The sequence below is a fragment of the Thamnophis sirtalis genome, unplaced genomic scaffold (genome assembly GCF_051295495.1).
Source record: "Thamnophis sirtalis isolate CommonGarterSnake01/CBP01778 unplaced genomic scaffold, rThaSir2_p1.2 scaffold_2, whole genome shotgun sequence".
In the NCBI taxonomy this organism is placed as follows: Eukaryota; Metazoa; Chordata; class Lepidosauria; order Squamata; family Natricidae; genus Thamnophis; species Thamnophis sirtalis.
This window is the reverse complement of record NW_028261382.1, coordinates 101776416-101791667: the sequence shown is the minus strand read 5'-3', so window position 1 is coordinate 101791667 and position 15252 is coordinate 101776416. Positions and strand designations below refer to the sequence as shown.

At 45.6% G+C, this 15252-nt stretch overlaps 2 protein-coding genes across 2 annotated transcripts; both read right to left on the bottom strand.

The window, feature by feature from the left end:
• Window positions 1-278: 278 nt before the first annotated feature.
• On the bottom strand, window positions 279-9959 carry NAA20 (N-alpha-acetyltransferase 20, NatB catalytic subunit). Its single transcript, XM_087706616.1, has 6 exons — window positions 9806-9959; window positions 7912-7936; window positions 6382-6472; window positions 5115-5250; window positions 2976-3121; window positions 279-692 (listed from the first exon to the last, which is right to left on the bottom strand). Exons 1-6 carry the CDS (start codon window positions 9856-9858, stop codon window positions 607-609), a joined length of 537 nt encoding a protein of 178 aa, XP_087562742.1. The 5' UTR covers window positions 9859-9959; the 3' UTR covers window positions 279-606.
• A 2591-nt stretch (window positions 9960-12550) lies between these two features.
• PIGM (phosphatidylinositol glycan anchor biosynthesis class M) lies at window positions 12551-14857 on the bottom strand. The gene has a single exon (XM_014061415.2). The coding sequence runs from the start codon at window positions 14710-14712 to the stop codon at window positions 13360-13362; it is 1353 nt and encodes a 450-aa protein (XP_013916890.2). The 5' UTR covers window positions 14713-14857; the 3' UTR covers window positions 12551-13359.
• Window positions 14858-15252: the final 395 nt, after the last annotated feature.

Genomic DNA, 15252 nt, shown 5'->3' with positions numbered 1-15252 from the left:
TTTGTTTGCCTAGGGAAAACTACAGTGTGATATGTTTTCTCCCACTCCCTTCTTTCGCCTTATTGTATTGTAACAGAATAAGAGCTGGAAGGGACCTTTGGAGGCCTTCTAGTCCAACCTACTACTCACGCAAGAAACACTATACCACTTCAGAAGGGATTCTTCCAATCTCTTCTTTAAAAGCTGGTGTTGTATCATATTGCCATTTATTTTGACAATTTGAATCCCTCAGATTTTAAACAGGATACTTTTCCCCCCAAAAAACATTTTACTTGGACTTGATTTTTTAATTTTATTAATTAAAATTCAATCAAAATATAGAACATTAATCAGTACTGCATTATTAGCAACACGGCCTTCGGATTTATTAATATTCCTAAAAAACCGAATCATGACAAATATGGAAGATATAAGATGGTTTCGGGCTTTGGGGGCATCAAGAGATTTAGAAGCACAGCCTAAAAGGGAAAACATTTCTCTTGATATTTGCATATACTTCCTCCTTTTTCTTCCAAAACTCCCAGTTGCACGAGAGATATCCTAATTGTTTTCATTTATCTACAGATTTTATTCTCAATATATTTTTACAGCAACCACAATATTGACTTATTCAATATCTTCTGGCCGGACAGGATGTGGTAACGGTATAATTGATTTCTTCTCTTTATCTCTTGATAGAGCTTTCCTCATGTCTGTTTAAAAAAAAAAAGAAAAATGGAATAAAATATAGATTAGGAACATAACCTACAATTCAAAGCCCAGGGCTGCTGCAACGCCTCTCAAACCTCTAGAATGAGATTCCACCCCCAAATCCATCCTGATGATGTTCAGGACATGGTTAGGGATAGTCGACTTACGATCACATTGAGCTCAACATTTTTGTTGTTAAGCGAGACCCTTGTTAAGGGGGGGGGGGATTGTCCCATTTTATGACTTTTCCTGCCATGGTTGTTAAATGAATCACTGCAGTTAAGTGGGTCAGAGGGTTGTTAAGTGAATCCGGCTTCCCCATTGACCGCAAGAGGGGACATAGCGTCCATCATCAGTATATACCAGTTGCCCAGTTTTCTAATTTTGATCACATTACGTTAATGCAGTGTTTCTCAACCTTGGGGACTTTAAGTCCTGTGGACTTCAACTCCCAGAATCCCCCAGCCAGCACAGCTGGCTGTGGGATTCTGGAAGTTGAAGTCCACAGGACTTAAAGTCGCCAAGGTTGAGAAACACTGCGTTAATGGTTGTTGCGTGTAAAAAGTGGTCGTAAGCCACTTTTTTTAGTGCTGTTGTAACTTCAAACGGTTACTAAGCGAATGTTGTAAGTAGGGGACTACCTGTATGTCTTATTACTTGTGGGTTCCATGAGGAGTTTAACAGATTAACAGAATTGGAAGGTACCTGGTAGAACATCTAGTCCAGTGTTTCTCAACCTTGGCGACTTTAAGTCCACAGGACTTAAAGTCACCAAGGTTGAGAAACACTGATCTAGTCTAACTCCCCACCCCCAAAAGCAGGAGACCCTACACCATTTCCGACAGATGGAAGTCCAGTCTCTTCTTGAAAGCCTCCAGGGATGAAGCTCCCACAACTTCCGAAGGCAACTTCTGTTCCATGGGTTGATTGCTCTCACTCTCAGAAAATCCCTCCTTATTCCCAAGTTGAATCTCTCCTTGCTCAGTTTCCATCCATTCTTCCTTGTCTGGCCTTGGGGTGCTTTGGAAAATAGCTTGACCCCTTTCTCCTCTCTGGGGCAGCCCCTCAAATATCGGAAGATTGCTATCCTGTCTCCCCTGGTCCAGAACTGGTTATGATCAAAACTCAACATCTAGAGTGAAATTGGATATTGCATGGTATTATCCATTTTCCACCAATTATGCAGTGGTGTGACAAGCTCAATTTTTTTTTCTGTATCTGTTCTATCCCTCATATGCCAATTGATGGTCTTTTTGGAAATTTGGATTACAGATAAATGTGTACATATGGATTTCCCCTGTGCTAATTTAAATGTTTATAATTTTAACAATATTGTAATACAGTGCACTATATATACGCAAAGCTATTTATCAAAATATAAAATGTTAGAAATGTATAGCTTACTATAGTTTATAGTTTATTCTTATACTTTCACATAGTAAGTTCATTATTATTGTTCTTACTGTTAACCATTTTACTATTAATATAATTTATAGATGACAGGCTAACCATTTGTAAGTAGATTTAGTAGTTTAACAGTTTGAAATTCTTTTGGCTTGTTTCACAAGGAACGGGAAGCTAAAATTGTTATATTAATCAGCATTCAATTAGGGAGGATGCCTCTAGATGTTGGTTTCAGTCAGGGGTTTTTTTAGGACACTTTTTCGGTTAATGTCCTTTTTGTTGTATTGTTTCTTTTGTTTTTTTTTTTAATCTTTTTTTTAATAAACTAAAACTGTTGGGAAAAATAAGTGGATTTGTTTCTGTATTTTGCACATAAGAATTTAAAATGAATAGAGATGAAAACATTTTTTGTAATGGGGATTTATATCATCATCTGTAGGAAATGAACAGGATAAGATGGATTGGGGGGGTGGGGGTTTAAAATGTCATCAGTTGGAATCTTTGTGCTCCCACAGGAGACCCACGCCCAGCGCCACTCCCCCCCCCCACCAGGAATTCCATTGACCCTGATCTAGTGCCAATTTAGCTTTGACCATTACTCAACCGGATTCTTGTGTGTAAGTATCAATAATAAACTCTTCAGTGCTTTAAACTCAGTGAGTCTTTCTGGTTCTTTACAACTGGCGTTGTGTTTGTCCCAAATACCCTTTTACTGCAGTGTTTCTCAACCTTGGCCACTTGAAGATGTCCAGACTTCAACTCCCAGAATTCCCCAGCCAGCGAATGCTGGCTGGGGAATTCCTGGGAGTTGAAGTCCGGACATCTTCAAGTGGCCAAGGTTGAGAAACACTGCTCTACTGCTAAAAAGGCCGCACGCTTACCGTAAGCATCTTCGTCGGGCTCCCCGCTGCTGGCCGAGTAGTATTCTAACACTGTTCGGTACACGCTGTAGCCCAGTTGCTTGTACATGTTGACCGCCACCTGATTTGAGACTCTCACAAAGAGGTCCACAAAAAATCCACCCTTTCTTCACCAAGAAAGAAAACGGAAGGGTAAGAAGAGAGCAAGAGCAACATTTAAGATTCTACGGCACTATTACGAAAAACTACACAGGGCAAGAGGTACCTGTTTATGTGCATCAAGCCATTCTCTGAGCCGAGGTGGCGCAGTGGTTAAATGCACCACTGCAGGCTACTTCAGCTGACTGCAGTTCTGCAGTTCGGCTGTTCAAATCTCACCGGCTCAGGGTTGACTCAGCCTTCCATCCTTCCGAGGTGGGTAAAATGAGGTCCCGGATTGTTGTTGGGGGCGATATGCTGACTCTGTAAACCGCTTAGAGAGGGCTGAAAGCCCTATGAAGCGGTAGATAAGTCTAACTGCTATTTGAGAATAATAATAGCAATAGCAGTTAGACTTATATACCGCTTCATAGGGCTTTCAGCCCTCTCTAAGCGGTTTACAGAGTCAGCATATTGCCCCCAACAACAATCCGGGACCTCATTTTACTCTTCTTTTACAAGAATTGAGATGCTAGGTTATTCCCTAATTACAAAACAACTAGATTAATGTTCTCAGCTATTTTGGCTTAATTATATTACCGTTCCAAAAAGAAATGCAAGGAAAAATTAAGGATATTCCAATTACATCATCGATCTCTATACATTTCAGATGAATATATCTCCTCTTATTACAATTAACTCTTATCTTGAAAGGGCTACTTTTCTTAATGCTATAAAATCCACTCATAAATGCAAAAGTGCACCAGCTCTATAATATTTAAAAGCACTTTTGGCTTACTGGATTATTTAAACTTGCTTTCTACATCCATGTAGTTTTCTTAAAAAAATAAATTGAAAACACCTAATCTATAAGCTTATGCCGTCATCTATTTTTAAGGGTGACACAAAACTCATAGGTTACAGCATAAAAACAAAATAGAGCTAGCCTTCGGAGTTTGTCATCTCTCTGTTTGATAGAATAAAATAGAACAGAATAAAAACAGTGTTTCTCAACCTTGGCAACTTGAAGATGTCCGAACTTCAACTCCCAGAATTCCCCAGCCAGCGAATGCATTCGCTGGCTGGGGAATTCTGGGAGTTGAAGTCCGGACATCTTCAAGTTGCCAAGGTTGAGAAATACTGGAATAGAATAACAGAGTTGGAAGGGACCTTGGAGGTCTTCTAGTCCAACCCCCTGCCTAGGCAGGAAACCCTAGAGGAATGTTCTTTCCCAATACTGAATACTGTTAAGTCCTCAACTTACAACAGCTTCATATACAATAATGACAATGGCATTGAAGAAGTGACTTATCACAGTTTTTTTCACACTTAATCACTGCGTATCCCCATGCTCAGGTGATCAATATTCAGATTCTTGACAATTAGTTTGTATTTATGGTTTATGGTTTATGGTTTATTATTTATAGGCCGCCCTTTTCCCTGAGGGGACTCAGGGCGGCTTACAATTTATGGGGAGGGGAATACAAGACAATAAGACATAAGACAATACATAAGTAAAAATAGAACACAACATTCATTCATCATTCGGGTGGGGATGGATTACAATCTTTATCCCCAGGCCTGACGGGAAAGCCAGGTCTTAAGGGCTGTGCGGAAGGTCTGGACGGTGGTGAGGGTACGAATCTCCATGGGGAGATCGTTCCAAAGGGTCGGAGCTACTACTGAAAAGGCTCTGAAAAGGTATTTATGATAGTCGCAGTGCTCTGGGGGGGAGGGGTCATGTTTTGCGACCTTCTGACAAGCAAAGTCAATGGGGAAGGCCAGATTCACTTAATGACGGTGTTACTGACTTAACAAGTGCAGTGATTCACTTAACCACGGTGGCAAGAAACGTTGTAAAACAGGGCAGAAACCACAACTGTTTTACTTAGCGAAAGACCTTTTGGGCTCAAGGACAGTCATAAATCGAGGACTATTTGTATCAGTAATTAGGATTTTTTTCACTTAATCCCAGGGAACTCAGCCCATCCACCTGCTCACAGCCTCCGAAATCCGCCTCACCTTTCCGATATTTCCTCCAGCAGCTCCATCAGTTTAGCAGCCAGACCCAACCGGCGGAACTCGGGGGCCACCGAGAGGGCGGTGACGTGGCCGTGCCACTCTTCCCGGGCCACGGATCCTTCAGCTTTGCCCATGACTGCAAAGGAAATCAGCAGTGGTCATCCAGCGCGAATGTTAGTTCAGGCATACGTTTCAGCACAGGGCTGCCTAAACTTGGGAACTTTTAAGACTTGTGGACTTCAACTCCCAGAATTCCCCAGCCATCATAATTGACTCTCTTGTAATCCCTTCCTCTGCAATCTCTCCTCTTGGATCGGAGATCCCCAAACTTAGGAACTTTAAGACTTGTGGACTTCAACTCCCAGAATTCCCTAGCCAGCCTGCCACACTTTCTATTATTCTACTGTGCATTTTCTATTGTAGGGAAATGGGAGGGGGGAATTGTAGGAGTGAGATGCAATGTAGCCATAACAACATTCTTTCTAGAAAGCCAAGGTCATCCTTTGTCTCTGCACCTGACCGGAACTGGATGGGTGGAAGCTGCTAGCATGGCAGAGGGAGATTGGACCATGGGATGGGCTTGAGCATGGAAATGTTGGTGCACCTTATACACCAAATACAGCCATTTTTGGCCTCCCGAAGCCCGGCCCCCAATCCCCTTTTTGTGAAAAATGGGTGACAAAATGGGCTAAAACGGAGGCGTTTTTTCCTTCCTCCAACCCCCAGGGGCATTCTGGAGGCTTCAGCAGGGCTGGGGGGGAGGGGAAAATAGCCATAGCAGTTAGACTTATATACTGCTTCATAGGGCTTTCAGCCCTCTCTAAGCAGTTTACAGAGTCAGCATATATTGCCCCCACAGTCTGGGTCCTCATTTCACCCACCTCGGAAGGATGGAAGGCTGAGTCAACCTTGAGCCGGTGAGATTTGAACAGCCGAACTGCAGATAACAGCTGAAGTGGCCTGCAGTGCTGCACCCTAACCACTGCGCCACCTCGGCTCAAATGCCCCTTGTCTTTGTGAAAACACCCCATTTTCTGCCCCTTTTTTGCAAAAACGGGAATATTTTGCCTTCCCTCAGCCCTGCTGAAGCATCCAGAGTTCTCCTGGGAGCAGGGGAGGAACAAAAACGGTTTTTTTTCTTACTTACCTCTTCAAAATCTTGGTGCGTCTTATACACCGGTGCATCTTATAGTCGGAAAAATACAATACCGTGTAGGTTCACTTCTGAAGAGTCCCGATAGAAAAAAAGGGAAGAGGTGGTACTTACTGTAGCCCATCAGCTCTCCCCCGGGGGCTTCCGCCACAATGAAATACTCTGGCCAGTGAGCCAAGTACTGCAAGTAGAACGGAATTCCATACTAGGGAGGGTTTTTAAGGAAAATTCATCTCCGCCCGTCTGCCTTGAAGAACAAAACAATGCCTGACCAAATAAAAAGGGGGGGAAAAAACCACATATACGAGAATCACGACAAAACTCCACTAGTTTTGCCTGGGAGCAACACGCATGTGACCAATCTACGAAAGAAGCTATCGCATTCCAGATATATATAGACACACACACACAAACACATTTTTCTGGGTAGGAAATTACTAGGTAAGCTGTTGTTCCCATTGTAGCTTTGTTTCTTCCATGGCTTCTCTATTATATCCTCATAGTTATAGTTTATAGTTTTATTGATTTGTATGCCGCCCACTCCCGAAGGACTCCGGGTGGCTTACAATAAAACAAGGGAGGGGGGGAATAATACACAAACAACATTAAAATATACAACAATCACAATCTCCGGGGGGGCTGGATATATCGAGGGCCCCGCGGCCTGCTGGAGCAGCCAGGACTTGGTGGCTTTGCGGAAGGCCGGGAGGGTAGTAAGGGTCCGGATCTCCACGGGGAGCTCGTTCCAGAGGGCCGGAGCTGCAACAGAGAAGGCTCTCCCCCGGGGAGTCGCCAGCCGACATTGGCTGGCAGATGGAATCCGGAGGAGACCCAACCTGTGTGATCGAATCGGTCTATGGGAGGTGATCGGCATGAAGAGCCCATGTTAGAGAAATACTTGCAAGGTGTTAGAAACTGCTGAAACTCCCTTCCAGTGGCAAGCACATTAGTGGGCAGGAGAAGACGCAATGGGTGGGAACTCATCAAGGAGAGGAGCAACTTAGCATTGAGGAGGAATTTCCTGATAGGGAGAACAATTTAACCAGTGGAAGAGTTGCCACCAGAGGTTGTGACTGCTCCAACACTAGATGTTTTTTAAGAAGAGAGCAGTTTGACTTGGAGGGCATAGGGCGGTGATGGCAAACCTTTTCAGCACCGAGAGCTCAAACTGGAATGCGCGCATCCGTGCACATGCCGGACTGCCAGAAACCCGAAGGCCAGCACCCGTGAACACAGAGAGGGCTCCACATGCCACCGATGGCACGTGCCATCACGGGCATAGGGTATGATGCTCGAGCAGAGTGTCGAGCTAGAAGAACTTAAACATCTCTTACAAACGCTCTTGATTCTGTTGATTAACCAGTGGGATGTTTTGCCTCCAGAAGTTGTGGATGCTCCATCACTGGGAGTTTTTACGAAGGGATTGGGCAGACGCTTGCCTGGAATGGGATAGGCCTTCCTGCTGGAGCAGGGGTTGGACTAGAAGGCCTCCAAGGCCCCTTCCAGCTCTGCTATTCTATTCTACTCCCTTCCAATCTAATCTATTCTATTTTATCCCGTTCCGTTCCATATATCCCACCCTATCCTATCACGGTCCCAGCTATGACCACTGAGACCTTCGGCCCGAAGTCTCAAAAAAGATACGGTCTCTGTCAGGGGGTCCAAGTTGCTGCGGAGAAAAAGAAAGAAAAAAGCACTTTAGATATTGAGAGAGAAAGAGAAGGCAGCACTGCAACGGAACATTCCTTAGCCAGGGGTCGGCCTTTTCAGCTTCTTCCAACCCAAGAAAGTGTTCCTAGACCACGGCGATCATTTTCTTTTCTTTTTTTAAAAATAATTTTCATTAAATGTTTTAATCTTTAAAAACAATAGGAAAGACACAACCAAGAAAAAAATGCATAATGCATTGGGCTGGACTAGATGATCCCATGCTTCCTTCCCTCATTCTAGGGTTGTATTCTACAGGAAGGGTGTTTGGAAAAGCTGGGCTTTGTGGTTAAAGCCAGCCAAGAAGGGCCACAGGTGCGGTTCCCTTCTCCTCCCTTCCATCCATCAACACCCTCCTCAAACACTGGCATGACTCTTATGAGATTATAGCCAATTAAAACAATTAAAAGGCAGACATCCAAATTCCACCCTGGGAAGCCTGACAAGCGAGTCGAGATAGAGTGGAAATTCTCATTTTTACACTTCAAGAAGTGAGCAATGTGAGCCATGAAGGGAATATCACACCCTTGTAATAAACACAAGCCTTTACAATAGTGAGATGGGCGGCATATGAATCCAATCAATAAATAAGGAAAAAAACGAAGCAGCTATCATTCTTGCTTTAATTCTAGAAGGCCTTCTCATATAAAAACAGACAGCAGAAAGAGAAAAAGGAGTCCACCAACTCTGCCTTTTCAGCCTGCTTTTTGTTAGTATTTTTAATTGTAAGTTTTACATCTGTGTGTGTGTGTATAAACATATGAATATGAACATATATATATGTGTGTGTGTGTATGTGTGTGTATATTTATTTATTTATTTATTTGACTTATATACCGCTTCATAGGGCTTTCAGCCCTCTCTAAGCGGTTTACAGAGTCAGCATATTGCCCCCGACAACAATCCGGGTCCTCATTTCACCCACCTCGGAAGGATGGAAGGCTGAGTCAACCTTGAGCCGGTGAGATTTGAACAGCCGAACTGCAGAACTGCAGTCAGCTGAAGTAGCCTGCAGTACTGCACCCTAACCACTGCGCCACCTCGGCTCCTATATTATAATAATAAAATTATAAACTCAATGGTAAATATGATACAATATTACCTATATAATTTTACTGTATTATGTGTGTGTGTGAATATATGTATGTATGTATGTGTATGTGTATGTGTATGTGTGTGTGTGTATGTGTGTATGTATGTATGTGTATGTATGTATGTATGTGTGTGTGTATACACACACACACACACACACACACACACATATACAATATATATATATATATTTTCCTCAGAGATGTCCCTGGCCTTGAAAAAGCAAAACCCTATTGGAGCCGGTTGGAACCCGGATGGGAGACCACCAGGAGATCCAAAGGGCTCCTTCAGAAAGAAGCTTTCTCCGGCCAGCTAGGGCTTTTAGCATCAGCAGCTGCGTCCTTCCAGCCAAGCCGCCTGCTCAGCATCTGCTCTCCCTGGACAGGAGACCACCAGGTGATGCCAGGGCCAGACTGAGATGGGGGGGGGCAAGGCTGAGAAGCTGGGAAAGACCCCAGAAGATGAGCCAGAGGAGACCTGCTATGAGCAAGGAGGGGGGGGGAAGCAAGCGCACAGCGGGAAGGGGGCTCTTGAGGTCATTTAGTCCACCTCCCCCCCAGCGAGCTCAGGATCCGGTTTGCGACCTCCCCCGCCCCCCCTCTTTCCATCCCCTCCTCCCCAGGTTCCCCTCTTCCTTCCTTAGAAGCCCCCTCCCTTCTCCCAGACCCGCAGCAAGGACCCTCGAGGTCATCTAGACCACCCCGCCCCCCCACCCCGTCGCAGCGTCCCGGAGCCTCACATGTTGTTGAAGCGGAAGAGGTCGTTGCAAGTGAACGCCCGCAGCGAAGTCATGCCTGTCTCCAGGGCAGCCGACCCGGAAGCCGCCGGTCGCCGCCGCCTCGATGCACCGCCCGGTGACCCCGAGCGCTTCCGCCCCGTCGCCCGGCAACGGAGCCGCCGAAGCCACGCCCACCCGAGCGCAGGAGACGCGCGCCGCTCCCAGAGGCTCCGAATCCACGCCCACCAGAACGTAGAGCGAGAAGTGGTAAAGGCGCGCTGATTCCTCCCAGCCGTCACTTCCGGGTTTGCATCATCTAAATGGGCCCTTTAAGTCGCCTCTCTTTTTCTCCAAATCTCCTTCGTACTACCTGGCAGGGCTGTTGTGTTGGAAACAGGAGGGCAAGGCGGGCTATAAAATGCAATGCAAACCCCCCCCTCTGGTCATGGGGGGGGGGGACACGAGTGATTGGGACCCTTACAGCTGTGTTTCTCTCCTTTGACAAGTTTGGTATATTTTATTTTATTTATTTTATTTATTATTTTATTTATTTTATTTATTTTTATTTATTTATTTATTTTATTTATTTTATTTATTTTATTTTACTTATTTTACTTATTTATTTTATTTTATTTTTTTATTTTATTTATTTTATTTTTTATTTTATTTTTTATTTTAATTTTATTTTATTTGTTATTTTATTTATTGTATTTATTTCATTTTAATTTATCTTATTAGTTTAGTTTAGTTTATTGTCATGGCACCTTGTACAACAAAATTAAATGCCATCTTCAGTGTACATTATAACTATAAAAATAAAAACACAAACACACATCCTTCACATTCTATGCAATGGAATTGAAAAACCCCTGATATTGCATTAATGTTACACTATACAGTAGCATTAAATATAGTTCCTGCCCTGGGATAGAACCTGTTTTTCAACTTGTTTGTCCCTATTTTTATTATCCTGTACTGTTAAAATATTCATGACTGGGAGAGACATGGGAACAAGGTCAGCCAATGAATAGGCATAGCAACCAAGTCAGCCAATGGGAGCTTAAACAGATCTGAGTCTGTGCAGAGAATTGATACAGAAACTTAAGCAGTCTACTGCTCCGAAAAAGTAAACTATCAGTCTGTCTGGGCTTGTCTGCTGAAAATGAAAGTAACTGCTTGTGTTTGCCTGTAACTCTCCTGCTGTCAGGGTTCCAAATAGCATCCAAAAGTAAATCAGAGTCCAAGGCAAAGGATTGCTCAGAGTTCCAATTTATTAAAAGAGCCATGTTGGCACATCTGGGGAAACCCGAATCTGAAAGCTTCCCGGTTTTCCCCACCCAGTTGAAAGTTCAAGATCTTGCCACCACCACCCTCCCACAAGCCCATCCCATGGTCCAATCTCCCACTGCCACGCTGGCAGTTCCACCCATCCAATTCCGGTCAGGTGCAGAGACAAAGGATGACCTTGGCTTTCTAGAAAGAATGTTGTTATGGCTACATTGCATCTCACTCCTACAATCCCCCTCTCCCATTTCCCCACCGTAGAAAATGCATAGCAGAAGAATAGAAAGTGTGGCAGGCCAAAGATCCGAAAGAAAAGATGGCTGCGGGCCTGATACTTCCCTTGTGTTTACTTGGAAGAACCACCTGTTGGTATTGTACATTTATTCATCTATTCTTACGTATATAAAGAAGTTAATGAATCCTGCTGCCTCAGTTATCTGTGTCTGCCTTCTGGATTTGAATGAATGCAACAAACTCTGACCTGTACCGTCTGCCAGATGGTAATAGTTCAAAAAAAAAAACAAGGGTGCCCAGGATGAGATGGATCTTTAAGGATGTTTTGAACTTTCTTAAGGCAGCGGGAACCATAATGCTCTTCCAAAGTAGGGAGAGGGTAATAATGATCCTCTGGGCGATGTTGATGTTAACCCTCTGGAGTGCTGTCCTCCTACCTGCCACGGTGTAATTGGCAAACTAGACACAGGTGCAATAAATTAAAATTCTCTCTATGGTGCAGAAGCTCACCAGCAGTTTTTCATCCAGGTGTTGTTTCCTGAGAAGTTTCAGGGAGCATCATCTCTGCTGGGCCCTTTTGACCAGGGCTGCAATATGGGCACCCCAGGCCAGGTCCTCTTTTAAGATAACACCCAGAAACTTAAAATTGGCCACGTGCTCCACGTCTCCATTGATAAGCAACAGCTGGATGTCTGATCTATTCCTTCTATAGTCCACTATAAGCTCCCAGGTCTTATTGGTGCTAAGGACCAAGTTATGCTCTCCATATCATGAAAGGAACTGTTTGGCTGGCTGGGGAATTCTGGGAGTGGAAGTCCACCTCTCTTAAAGGTGGCGCAGTGGTTAAAGGCAGCACTGCAGGCTACTTCAGCTGACTGCAGTTCTGCAGTTCAAATCTCACTGGCTCAGGGTTGACTCAGCCTTCCATCCTTTCGAGGTGGGTAAAATGAGGACCCAGATTGTTATTGGGGGCAATATGCTGACTCTGTAAACCGCTTAGAGAGGACTGAAAGCCCTATGAAGCGGTATATAAGTCTAACTGCTATTGCTATTGCTAACTTGCCAAAGGGGAGAAATACTGCATTTACATGCAGAGATGCCAACTCGACTTGAGCGCATGATGCCACACACAAAACCACACAAATGCACGTCAATCCCAAAGACATCACTCCCACAACGCATAAAACTATATGTGCATCCATCCGAATACCTTTAAAACACAACCCTTAATCTTAAAGGACCATTACCGTGTAAGAATTTCTGTTTAAAACATTTATTTGCAACTGTAGGTTTCAGCCAAATCAAAATAAAAACCCCAGCAAGCCAGTTGTGAATTCCCAGTCGCGGAATTCAGGCCTGGGTCGCAGAACCGGCAGCCACCCAGGCCTGCCACGCCCGCAAACTGGTTCCCTTCCCGCCGCTGGGCCGCCACCATTTTGGATTTTTAGTGACTGCCCGTGCGCAGTTCACTGCAAATTGTTCTGCGCATGCGCGAAGAACAATCGACATTGAATAGCGCACGGGCGCAGGTTGCGAACCAGTAGTAAAACCACCAGGAACCCACCCCTGACGGAGGTTGTGAAAAAGGTTATTTATAAAACCCCAAAGCTTTAGAAACGTTCTATTCCACGGAGCAAATGTGGAATGGGATTTGTCCGTTGGAGAGAACTGATCCATTTGCCACCGCAGGACAATCTCTCTGCCCTTTCCCAAATTCTATTCCTCTCTTTTCAGAGCAACTTTATTTCTGGCGTTCATTCGTTCGACCAGATGAGTGGTGTGGTAGCCTAGAGGTGGAGCGCTCGCCTCACAATCTGCAGGCCGAGAGTTCGATCCTTGGTAGAGGCGGATATTTCTCTCTCTCTGGGCATAATGAGAATGTATCTGCTGGGGAAAAGACTCTGTATTGGCAACAGGGAAGGCATCTGGCCAGTAAGCTCTATGCTAGCTCCATACAGTTGCCTAGACTCCACCCGGCGTTCAGTGATGATGATTTGTTCACCTTGATGCCACTCAGAGGCACATGACTTCTTCGTCGCCTGGAGAGGGAAGAGGACTTATAGCTGTTTCTTTTTTCTGGAGGCCTCTTCTGGACGGTAGTGAGAAATCATCTGGACGAGGATGGCGCAGTTGATGGCGAGGAACGCCAAACCCGCCAGGCAGAGGAGCAGAAACGTATTCTGCCCTTGAAACTCCAGGAAGTAAGCGGGAAGCAGCCAAAGACCCTGTCCCAGGAGCCACAGCGATAGCAACGCTGCCCCCCGCCCCCAGGACATCTGCAGGAATGGCAGGACCAGGGGCAGGAGGGACAGGTACCACAGGAAATACTGGGAGGTGCAGACTTTGTTAAAGCTCACAAAAACCGCCGTGTGCAAGAAGCAGCAGAAAGCCAGGTCTCGGTGGTAGACGAAGGAGATGGCGAGGAGCAGCAGCAGCTGGGGCAGGAAGGCGGCCAGCCCCAGCGCCAAACTCCAGCGGCTTTCGGCCATCAAATACAGCAGGTAGAAGTAGGGTGAGAAGTTGTGGCGGGTGTCTCTCCGAAACAAATGGTAGAGGTAGGTGTGCTGCAGGAATTCCCAGCCGTAGTAGACATAGAAGGTGAGGCCCAGGGTGGCAAAGGTGGCCCCGGAGACGGCGGCAAAAACCAGGATGTCCCGCGTGAAGCAGCTTCGAGGCAGCCCGAGGCAGCGCCCGGCGCAAGCTCCCTCCCCTTTCCGCTTCTCCAGTTCCGTTTCCCCTGGGCTGCGTTGCAAATGGAGGAGAAAAGGCAGTGCGTAAGTCACGGGGTAGATCTTCATATGTACGGCCAGGCCGTAAAGCACAGCCGCCTTCACTAGGCGCCTCTTGGCCAGGTAATAGAGGGTGCCAAGGACCAGGCTGGCAATGAGAGACTCGGCGTTGCCTCGGCTGGACACCGTCATGGGAAGCGGGTTAAAGAGCCAGAAGGCGCAGCACCCGCCAGCGGTCCGGCTGTCCAGCCCTCGGAGGAGCAAGATTCGGTTGATCAGGAAGGCCGCCACCAGATCCCCAGCCACAAAAAGGACCTTGCCAAAGACGTGGCTGACGTAAATGTTGGGGGTTAACATCCAGGCCAGGAGGGGAGTATAACGGTAGGTAGCCCGCTGGTAAGGGGACTTTCCTTCCGTGACGTATCTGGCAGCGTCGGTGAAGACCTGGTAATCGACATCTGTGTATTTCACCAGCATTGTTCTGTCCTGGTAGAGCCCGTAAAACATCAGGCCCAGCCTGAGTAGCAAAGCGTTGCCGAATAAAACATCCCTCCGGAGGAGCCCCCGGAGAATACGCCGCCCTGCGCTCAGAGGGGGATCCGGGCGTGGGTCTCGCCGACAGGGATCACGGCGAGAAGCAGATCCAGGAACCGGTTCGGATTTAAGACCTCGTTTCAACATGGTTTTCCACAGAACCAACGGTCAAGTTTCAAGACTCTCTCTCGTGCGCTTCTGGATTTAGCAGGCACTCCTGTTTTTAAAAAACAACATAGCCACAGGGGAGAAAAAGCAGAGATTGAATTTTAAAATTGGTCAGGCAGGCCACCAGCTTCCTTACTCATATGCTAACCCATATTTATTTATGTTTGAATATAAAATATAAACATAAAGAAGAACAGCAAAGAGGATTAGGGGACTGGAGGCTAAAACGTATGAAGAACGGTTGCAGGAACTGGGTAGCTCTAGTTTAATGAAAAGAAGGACTAGGGGAGACATGATAGCAGTCTTCCAATATCTCAGGGGTTGCCACAAAGAAGAGGGAGTCAAGCTATTCTCCAAAGCACCCGAGGGCAAAACAAGAAGCAATGGGTGGAAACTAATCAAGGAGAGAAGCAGAACTTAGGAGAAATTCCCTGACAGTGACAACAATTAATCAGTGGAACAGAAGTTGCCTCTAGAGGTTGTGAATGCCCCAACGCTGGACGTTTTTAATACATTGGA

Excerpts from the sequence above, each read along its gene's own strand:
- NAA20 (XM_087706616.1), bottom strand. The coding sequence starts at position 9,858 with ATGACTTCGCTGCGGGCGTTCACTTGCAACGACCTCTTCCGCTTCAAC. Across the intron at positions 7,937-9,805 it reads CTCTTCCGCTTCAACAACAT|CAACTTGGACCCCCTGACAG; the intron begins GTGAGGCTCCGG and ends TTTTCTCCGCAG. Across the intron at positions 6,473-7,911 it reads TGGACCCCCTGACAGAGACC|TATGGAATTCCGTTCTACTT; the intron begins GTATCTTTTTTG and ends AACCCTCCCTAG.
- PIGM (XM_014061415.2), bottom strand. The coding sequence starts at position 14,712 with ATGTTGAAACGAGGTCTTAAATCCGAACCGGTTCCTGGATCTGCTTCT.